Source organism: Antennarius striatus, chromosome 3 (genome assembly GCF_040054535.1).
Source record: "Antennarius striatus isolate MH-2024 chromosome 3, ASM4005453v1, whole genome shotgun sequence".
Classification (NCBI taxonomy): domain Eukaryota; kingdom Metazoa; phylum Chordata; class Actinopteri; order Lophiiformes; family Antennariidae; genus Antennarius; species Antennarius striatus.
The window spans coordinates 22264531-22275173 of NC_090778.1; the positions used below are offsets into that span (position 1 = coordinate 22264531).

The 10643-nt window shown below is 39.9% G+C and overlaps 1 protein-coding gene across 1 annotated transcript; it reads right to left on the reverse strand.

Moving 5' to 3' along the window:
* Positions 1–126: 126 nt before the first annotated feature.
* cmklr1 (chemokine-like receptor 1) lies at positions 127–2378 on the reverse strand. Its single transcript, XM_068309906.1, has 2 exons — positions 2223–2378; positions 127–2098 (listed from the first exon to the last, which is right to left on the reverse strand). The coding sequence occupies exon 2, from the start codon at positions 2055–2057 to the stop codon at positions 1020–1022; it is 1038 nt and encodes a 345-aa protein (XP_068166007.1). The 5' UTR covers positions 2058–2098; positions 2223–2378; the 3' UTR covers positions 127–1019.
* Positions 2379–10643: the final 8265 nt, after the last annotated feature.

A 10643-nucleotide genomic window follows, 5' to 3' on the forward strand; every position in this document is an offset into this window, starting at 1 on the left:
AGACCTTGGACATTTTGTTCCCTTTCACTGTGTTATTTAATGCAGCTTTTACTCCACTCAGTTTTTTTACCGATTGTTGAACATCAGCGTCATACCTCAATATTCAGAGATCAATGCAGAAGCGAATAATGGTTACAGCTTTATTAAAACAAACAGACTCAAAACACTTATTACACAAATTGAATTCTCAAACTAAAATATGTTCAACAATGTGTTGTGGTGGTGTTTGCACGACACCAGATTGCTATTCTGGGATGTTATTAAGGCACATTCATCACATGTGATAAACTGGACGAACAGCTCTGTAAAGCAGTCATTCACCCACAGAATTCTACAATACAATGCAACAGTCACTTGATAAAACCTCAGAACAGGTATTTTTGGGAAGAAGACAGGTTTAGGTTCTATGTACATGAAAGAGAAATCTCAGTAATCAGCTAAATTCTTTTAGCGACAATATTCATTGCATTAAATTCCAGTTGAATGGTCTCATCATATCATTCTTATCAGCCCATCTCACCACATTTACTAAATGTGCCCTGCAATTTGTAAGATTATTTCCTCTCTTGTTTCATTATGACACATTTGACCAATAAGGCCACATACAAAGTTTATATTAGCATGTAATAGCAACTGTAGAATCAGAAAAGGTACATGGGACATGTATTTACAATTTGAAAGGAAAGCAGACGAGAAGAAGAGTTTGTGCTGAATTATTCTGAAAGAACTTTTTTTTCATTTGGCCTGCTGTGATTTCAATGCCTGACATAATAATCATACATTTTCTGCTACTTAACTAATAATATTCACTGATTTCCTTTAAAAGTCACAGTCATAAATGCCCACAAATGCCTCCATTACTTGAGAAATAAACGTTGTGAAACTGCTGTCACCCACCACCCAAGACACAATGAACTAATGAATGCATATTGTCTCAGACTTTAAATTTTGGCATCTTAATTTATACTATAAATCAAGACAAATTTCATCCGTGATTGTCATTCCACATTGTGTCGTCACTAGATGTGTGTTGAAGCTCTGCCGTCCATGGAGCTTGACCTGGACAGGTATCGGCTGGTGGTGCGGCCTTCATCTGCCATTGCGTTCTCCATCTTTGAGAGCACAGAGTTCTTGAACTTCCGCTTGAAGTCATTTCCCATGAAGACATACAGCACTGGGTTGAGGAAACTGTTTGCTGCAGCCAAAGAGGTTCCCACTTTGAGTCCAGTCGATAAAATGCTGTGGCTATAGTTTTGGTGGTCGAGCTCAAGCAGGACAAAGACGTGATACGGCAGCCAGCAGATGAAAAAAGCAGCGATGAGCGCCGTCATGACTTTGAAGGGTTTGGAGGATTTGGTCATTCTGTTGGTCCGAAGTTTGAGGATGATGATGGAGTAGCAGATGATGATGATGACAAAAGGGACAATAAACCCAGCAAGGAGGCGACTCAGCGCTATAATCTTGTGACTGTGCTGGTATGACGTATAGTTGTTGAAACAAATGGTCCTACCCAGGTGACTGCCTGTGTCCCTGAAGACCACAGAAGGGATGCTCAGCGAGATGGCCATAAGCCAAGCCAGAACAACGATAACGGAGGCCTTTTGAATAGTACGATGGTTCTGGGCCCAAACTGGAAATACAACTGACACAAAACGGTCAACACTGATGATGACCAGAAGGAAAATGCTGCTGAACATGTTGAGAAACATAATGGAAGAGGCAAATTTGCACATGAAGTGACCAAATACCCAATCCTCCATGGCCATGCTGGTGATGCTGAATGGGAGGAAGGCACAGAACACGAAATCAGATATGGCGAGGCTCAGGTACCAGGTGGTGTTAACTGTCTTCTTCATCTTGAAACCAGAAATCCAGATGACCAAAGCGTTTCCGCAGAAGCCCAGCAAAAAAATCAGCACACTGATTACCAGCAACGACACGCACAGGACTTCCTTCAAACACATTGATCTGTGCTGAAACACTGACTCTTCAGTTATTGTGACGTTCCCATCATAGCTGTAGTTATAGTCGTACACATACTCATCAGGATAATCCATTTTGTGTTGAAGAACAAAGCAGGCTTAGCAATTTCTGTAAACTTTGGAAAAACATTTAAAATTAGTATTTCATTCAATTCAAGTAAAAATCCAGGAAGACTTAATTGCATTAAAATGTATTTGGACCCCTGTGTGATATTCAGATCGCTCAACAATGACACGTACCTGGAGCAAAGATCTTCACTGCTGCTGACCAGATCGTGTGGAGCGCTTCATGTCAGCAGGGTTGTGGTGTTGGTGTTAAACACAGAAGCAGCCTATCAACAAGCCATCTGCTTCATAATCAGCTGACTGTTGGGTTGCTCAACACTTCCATCCCTAAAAAACACTTTCAGTACTTCAATTTTGAGATCCTAAAATACAAACTGCAACCGTTTTAAAACATCAATTCAAGTGATCTTCTTTTCATGCTATGTTGATTTACACACAGGTGTGACATACAGGACATTTTTACATTGCTAAAATTATCAGCTTTAGTTAGTGTCTTAAATAAAAGGTTTTCCATTTAAAAAAATTAAAGATCTTGTGAAATTATTGCAAATTAAATCACTCAGCTCGCTGGGCTGAAAGGATTATTTTTGATTATCATTGGTGATGTTAAGATGCAAACATTTAACGGATCCAGCCTATAGTTTTATTAGTAATATGTAGCAGTGACCTAAAAGCATTGTGTAGGGGTGTGCTTTATCAATCTCGTTTTCAAGAATATATTCAGTATATTCCTCCATGAGGTTTATAAATAATTAGCTTAACTTCAGTTATCCATTATAGTAAAATGAGACGATTACAGTCGTCCCATCTTCAAGAAAAGGGGATGGATTGATGTTTCATTTATTTATTTAATCCAGTATAGGATCAATATTCCCTCTCCACCAGTTGGTCAAAGCTCAGTTTCAATTTAAGATACAAAAATAAAGTTAACTCTTCACTTATATAATGTTAAAAGTATTATTTTTTTGCATTAGTTAAAGCTGAAAATGTGAATGATTTATTTCCAAGTAACCTGTGGTAGTTTATGTCCTTCTGGCCCAGATGTGAAAAAGGAAAGTAAATAAGTCCTCCCATCTGTCCGAGTTTTGTGATACTGCTCTCTGCCAGATGTGTGTTATTGGACAGATGTAACTGCTCAAAGCACTCTGATGTGGAAGATTTGAAAGACCTTTGTCTTCATATAACAGTATAATAATGATGACAGTCTCAAGCCATAAGCAACGTGATTTAATTTGATATTTCCACCCCAGCTTTTGGTCCAGATGTTCCAGACAGCAAACATGAAAATCAACAGCTGTTCTCACTACAGGCCAACGAACATCAGTGTCATCATCACGGACTGAATCAGCCCTCTGATTTTCCAGCTTCATTGAATCATAATTGCTGTGGCAGATGCAGCGTCCATAATGTTGCATGTGAAGCAGATTGAGAGAGAGCCACAGCTGCCAAAGATGCTTTGTATAAAAAAACCCCATAATATTATTGTCCTCGCATTGAATCAACACATAAAGAGATTCCATTTATTTCTCCACAAATGTTTGTGGAAATAGGCTCCTGAATAAAGATTTTTTTTTTAAAAATGAACCATCAAGCAAATAAAACATTCGGGGGAAAATTCCTGGTTTTCCTTCTTCATCTGGATCCACATCTAAATTTCCGGCCCATTACACGGTCCATCCACTGGATGTACCCCACCCTTTTTGAGTAAACCTCCTTGTTTGAGGTAATAATGGTAAAGAGATTTATTGGACAATTTTTGTTGTGTTAAAGTCTCATGTTCACAGGAAAGGATTGCGTTTCACATCTAGTATATTATTTATGGCTTGTTTTAATATTCTGACTTTTTTTTTCAGTATGTACATTTATAAAACATAATTTCCTGTTCATTTTGTGCTAAACTGTCTTAAATCAACTGCCTATCACACTGACAATCTGCTTCCAAACATTGTCCGCTGAACGCTAATGTTCCAGCCGTCAGGCCCGATCTCTCTGTCTTGCCCTGCACTTTCACGGAGGATAGTTTACCACGCAGTATTGGGTTTCTCCCTGCCTTCCAGTTCACCATTTCTATTGCATTTTTCAGTAAATTGAGAATTATTGCCACATTAATGACTTCAGCTGAAACCCATTACATAGATTAGAGTGTGGCAGTGATCGTCCAGTCAGAAGAGTAAATCTGATCAAGATTAAAATGGCCTCCATCTTTGAGTCATTATATCAGAAATAGAAAGTAATCATATTTTAATAATCCGTGGAATGAACCTAAGGATTAACCTCAAATAACTGCAGTGTAAATTCATGCACCAATTGTTTAAAGAATAAGAGTTATGCAGGGTTCTCTATGAGGAAACGCAACAAGGGTCATGTTCGAATCTGAAAAGCAGACGAGCTTTTGAACCACCAACCTTTCCATTATTTGGTGACTTGTTTTACCACCTGAGTCACTGCTGCCCCAGGGCAGACATGGTTCTGGATAAAGGTTTGGTTTCAGGATTTTTTTTTTTTTTGGAACATTGCATGACAGTTTGCATCACTTCCCTTTTGACCAGCAGATAAGGAATGCCATGTGGAGGAGGCTGCAGCTAGGAGACTTTGCAAGCGAAAGGAGCAGGTTGACCCGGAAAACTTATTGGAAAGTCTTATTTTGGGTGCAGATGTATGGGGGTGCATTCTTGACCAAGATGTTGTGAACGATGGTCTATGCATTTGACCTGTCCTTGAGAGGAGAGACCCCTTTATGGCTACCAGGGAGCAAGTTCAGGTTAAGTATCTTGCTCAGGGACACGCCAGCATGTAGACTGGAGGATTAAACCACAGACCTTCCCATAAGTGGATGACTGCTTTTAAGCCACAGCCACCCAGTGACATGTGAGCCTTGTGATGATGCTCTACACTTAACTTACAGCAAAGTGACACAAAGTGATGTTCAGTTGGTTCACCCTGATGGGGCACAGACATATCCGCATTTTGGGAAAGATCGTTCAGAACAAGTTGTGACATTAGGACAGGAAACCCCAATTACCTGACATTCAGTGCTCCTCCTTCCCTAAATGTCAGCTGGTAAATCAAGCAACTTTTGCCCCCATTACGCAAAACTCCAAACACAGATTTTGCTGTTGCTCTTGCCAAATGGGAAGTCTTTTGTGGTCACAGAGTGTGGGGGTTTTCTATTATGAAACTGTGTACTTAGAGGAATTGCCTAGATATAATGCTACCTACTTGGATAACGTCATCAATGACACATGTTGAGAGTGTGTGCTTGGTTTACTTGGACAAAAAAAAGCCTGTCCAAGGCCCAAGATTTTTAAAAAAAACAACGTTTTGGTGGGTCGTGGGGCTGATGGGCTACTATTGGTGGTTTCCAGCTGTGCAAAACCTGACCAGTATGGTGATTGATCCGACCCAAAAGGTGTCTCAGATCCAGTCCGGTGGACTCAGCAGTACCAGGTGGTTTTACATCTCTACCTCTGCTGAATGAATTTTATTCTTGGGGTGTGGAGGCTTATCCGAGCTTTAGCCCACTGAGTTATTCCACCGCACTTACATGAATGATGCGCCGATGCGCTTCCGTGTAATTATAAGTCTGACACAACCCTTCATGTTTGATTACTCTGTTTTAGTTCTATTAAGGTTCTCATTTAACTCAACCAGTAGTTTACATCAAATAGCAAAACATTCAGAGTTCAGCGCTCAGCGGTTAATGCTACAGGAAAAAAACTCCATGAGCGGTAAAACTATTATTAGTCATGCTGACATCAGGGCTCAGTGGAGATAATGTCATTCTTTGTTTGGTGACAGACAGTTTTTCCTCGGGACCACCAGCTGGGTGACAGATGAGGACACACACATTGGCATATGTAATTGTACTCACACAGTTACAACGTACACTCAGGAGGATTAGAGCTGGATGTATGCCAGCAGTAATATGCACAGATGGACCAACATGGCCTCCTTTTGCATGTTTACATTCCCAAGCTTGCATTTATTCAGACTGCAGAAGGATAGAATGAGTTTGTAAAAGAGTCTGCTTCTCATTCAGGAGCCAAACAAATCTCTCCACCACGAGCTTATTCAACACTTCATGACAACATCACATGAAGAAATAACAAGGCAGCGTGGTGGTTCACTGGTTAGGATTGTGATTCACAATGTGAAATTGTTGTCTGTGGATTTTAGTGAAAAAGATTGGATAGCATTTTGAGTCTCTTGTACTAAAATTAGAATACTATTAGATTAATGTGACACGAGGTTCAACGACGGTTTCATTAAAGCTGGTAGAAATGTCTTTTTAACTTTTACGTAAGCCAAGAAATGGAATCAAATAGTACTAGTTTCCAGATTAGCGTAATTCAATCCAGACCATGTAGCAGACATGTCGTTTACGGCGCATTTACAGTAATTTAATTCGGTTTTAGATCTGTGGATTTATGTGATCATCTGTGTTGCTTTCAACCAGTTAAATCCTGTTAGAGACAGATCACATAGTGGTGAAAAGTCAGTTAGCAAATATAATCCACAAAGTGACCAAGGATCATGATGACGGGATTTCTACTTGTACTCAAGGTATTACCACATCAAGTAATGAGCTAAATGAGTATCTGTGAACATGGTTTGATCCAGTACAAAGATACATGAATGCAGCTCAAAGTCATTGTCTGTAAGAACGGTTAAAACAAGATGAGAATCTTTGGTTTGCAGTGGGGGGGAGGTCACAATGCATGACAAAGCTCAGGTGACCATAATTTAAATTCAATACTGAAGGGAAATGATGGAAATGAAGTTGCCACTGGCTATTTGATTTATTTATAATATCAAAGTCAGTCTCCAGATGGGATCCCGCTATGATTACCATATGGGGCCACAATCATTTGTAACACATTACACTTTCATTATTGGCCCCTGGAGCACACATGTCTGACAGTAAAATATGCAGATCATTCTATCATCAAGGGTTAAGTTTGTTTGGTTTCAAATGAGAGCTTTTTCTTATAGAAACTTTTTTTTTCTTTTTTTCTATTTGATGTGAAAATGTGTGAAAATAAAATTTAAGTGAACATCTGACATGAATGAAAACATCTTGTTAAAAAAAACAGGAGTTGGAGCTAAATGTTAACCTCAGCATGGTGACATAACTTAACGCACGCCAAGCAGTAGCTCTGCCATTCCACTCCCATGGCTTTGAGGTCAGTCTGGCGTCTTCTCACCTCCAAAAACATGTAATTTAGGGCACTGATCACCCCCTATTGTCCTTGGTGTGGGTGGTTGTCTCTGTGTGAGGCCCCATGATGCGCAGGTGACGCATCCGGGGTGTACCCCACCTCATGCTCATGTATTTAGCAAGCTGGAATAAGATCCAGCGTAACCCGTGACTTGCAAAGCGGATAAGAGGTTAAGGAACATGGATAAATGGATGGATATAGAATTTATTGATCACTTGAAATTAAAAAAAGTCACTCAGACAAAAGTCACTACAAAAAAAAACAAAAAAACAACACTGACAAAAAAGGTGATTGATTTGTGATCTTTGTGGCATTTGATGTAGATGTTATATATAGTAGAAAATTAGAGTACTGTAATGTGTTCATGTGTTCTCGCTGCAGACAAGCTTAATTAAAAAAGAATCCAAACTAAATCTGACAGAACAGTTCCACTCTGATGCCTTTATTTGTTTCCCATGCAAGAAAATCATGTGTCTGCATTTGTCAAGTCTCATAAATAAGTAAGAAAAAAACCTAGCAGCCATTGGTTTCAGGAGAATACACATCAGCAGGCCTCACTATCCCAACATCCAATCGTATTCGCTTGTGTTTCATCGAGCAGTAAATTTGTATTTTGTTTTTTCTCTGTGTATGTTACCAAAGAAACCACATAAAGTCACCAAACAGTCATTTCCTGGTGGGTGAAGAAAATAATGAACCACCCACAGCTGCTGAATCATGGCTGTGTGTCGTAATATTGCCTGTTAGTGTTACAATCGGTACATTCAGCAGAGCTGGAGGCTTGAAAACCCACTTCGCCTTGTGGGGAAGGCAGGCCGGTCTGGGGGCCAGATCGTCAGCGGGACATTAAGAAGCTTCCTGGGGGAGGGCTCGGTAATGGCTCGCCCTCAATGGAGACCTGATTATGTCCACCTCCTGTCCTTCCACCGGATCATTTATCACCTGACAGCCCCACTCAGATTCTCCATTAGCAGCCAGGCTACAGGACATGACAGAACACATGGGGTTGGGCCTGAGGCAAGATAATCTAATCCAAGAGGATATGATAAAATTGACATACGTATAATATGCTTCATGACAACAATGCTGAACACAGTTGTTTTGATGCAAATTGTCTCCCTTTGGGGGAAAATGTGACATTCATTGGTCAGTAATACAAATAGAAACAAGAAAAAAAAACAACTACTGACAATTCAAACATGTTTAAATCAATCCACTGGACTTTAAGAAAGTTTCTTGAAGTTTCACCTCTCATCCAAGACATATGCGCGCACACACACACACACACACACACACACATACACACACACACACACAGGTGTTGCTATGAATTCTCAAATTTTTCTGGCTTCCTGGCAAGTTGGGGCCGACTAAAGATAACCCTCTGTCCTCTCTGCCGCCCATGACAGCAAACAATCACCTGACCTCCAATAATGTCTTGTGACAGTATTTCAGTCAGGTGAGTGTAGGTGATTTTAGAGTAAAGCCTCCATTTAGGTTGACATTTTGCACGCTGACAATTGAGGACGTTTTTACTCCCAGTGTGGCGCTCCTTCACTCTGTCATCCGCTTTACGCCCCCTCATCCAGGCTCTCTGGAACATCCGTACTCAGCCAGCGGAAAGACAGCCAGCATCATCATCCCCCTCTCTCTCTCTCTCCCTCCGCCTAACACGATCCTCTATCTCTGACACCTATCTCTGTCAACCAGAACAAAGCCTCCTCTCAGACAGAAAGGCAGGGGGACTGTCAGCTCCATAGAGACTGGAGAGAGGAGCTTTAGCCAGGAGGAGGCAGGAGCCTTTGCCAGGGGGCTTTATTTCCTGCCCTGACAGTGAGCTTTTTTTCCAGGTGGCCAGATGTATTTTCAACGTCTGGAAGAACAACCCTAGCAAGCAGTAAAAAGAGGGGGTTTGATTTCCACTGTCTCTGACATCATCTCTTTATATTCTTTATTTGTTTAATCTAACTTTTTCAATATGATTAGAGTTTAATGTTACTTGCCGAGGGAGAAAGAAACAAATACCAGAGTAAACCGTAATAAAACAGTTTCAGGAAAATAAACGATTGAGCACATAAAAATAAACCAGGACGGGTAAAAAGAACACAATATGGGGAAACAGATGAGAAATAACTGTTAGGTAATAGCACATGCAGGGAAAAAAAAAAATTGAACTCGTAACAGCTTCTCAGCAACGCTTTGGATTTCTCCCATGAAGACAAATTTCAGAACAAAACCTTAAATCATTGGAACATTATGTAAGTGATATCAGATTACATAAATACGAAGAAATGTAACTGATATGGCTTGAGGGATGAAATGTGCCAATAATGCTGTCATCTTAGGCCTGGAGTCCAGAACATAAAGTACATAAAGTGCTGTATACAGAACAAACAGTTTGAAATAAAGCTCACACAACAGGGATAAACAGAGTGTGTAGGCTACATAGTGCAGAGGAGGCAGCATCTGTATAAATAATGTCCCCATAAACTGATCCTGAATAAGAATTTCACGCACTGCCTCCTTAAAGCATATCTTGTTACAGTAATAAGAAAAACAGTCAATTGAGAATATCACTCATTTATATATTCAAATCATCTACATTCAGTCAAATCAGCTGGGTTTTTTTTAATCAAATCAATAAAGACAAGAAAGAACGTACAGACATACATTAAGAATGTAAGATAATCGGTCCATTCTGGTAATAATCCCAAAAGTGAAACAAGGCAATTAATTGCGACAACATGGCAAAAACAGAATTAGCTCTCATCAATGACTTGAGCTTTGGTTTTATCTGTTTCCACAGCTAAAGGGGTTTTAGGTCATGTGAGTATTTGCCAGATGGGCATGGAATTAGTTCACAGTGGAACCCCGGGGGGGGGGTCATTTCAAGCCAGAAGTTCTGCTTCACAAGTTCTGCCATTACTGTGCTTTGTTTTTTCTTGTGTGCCATTACATTGAGCATTTGTTCACATTGTAGTTGTTCTCTCTATCCATGACTTTAAATGATTGAATGATATGATAATAAATAATACATTCATTACCTTAAATCATGCAGAAACTCATAGAATTTTGTCTGTTAGTTGTCTCTTTATTTTGAATTTTGACAGAAAAATTTGTTCTTCCTTTCTTTCTTTTTCAAAAAAATTTTTTGAAGCACACGTCAAACAGCAACTAGCTCCAGAATGCTCCAAGGTGAAATTACAGCATGTCAGAACACCACTGAGATGATAAAAGCCATTAGTGAGTAATTACATAGATGGCTGTGAGACCTTGCACCATTCATTTATATTCACTTTGTTCTTGAGGCAGGGTAAAACCTAGACAAGCTGAAAATACATCGTAGGGCTACCCACATAATGACAAATACTCATAC

Excerpts from the sequence above, each read along its gene's own strand:
- cmklr1 (XM_068309906.1), bottom strand. The coding sequence starts at position 2,057 with ATGGATTATCCTGATGAGTATGTGTACGACTATAACTACAGCTATGAT.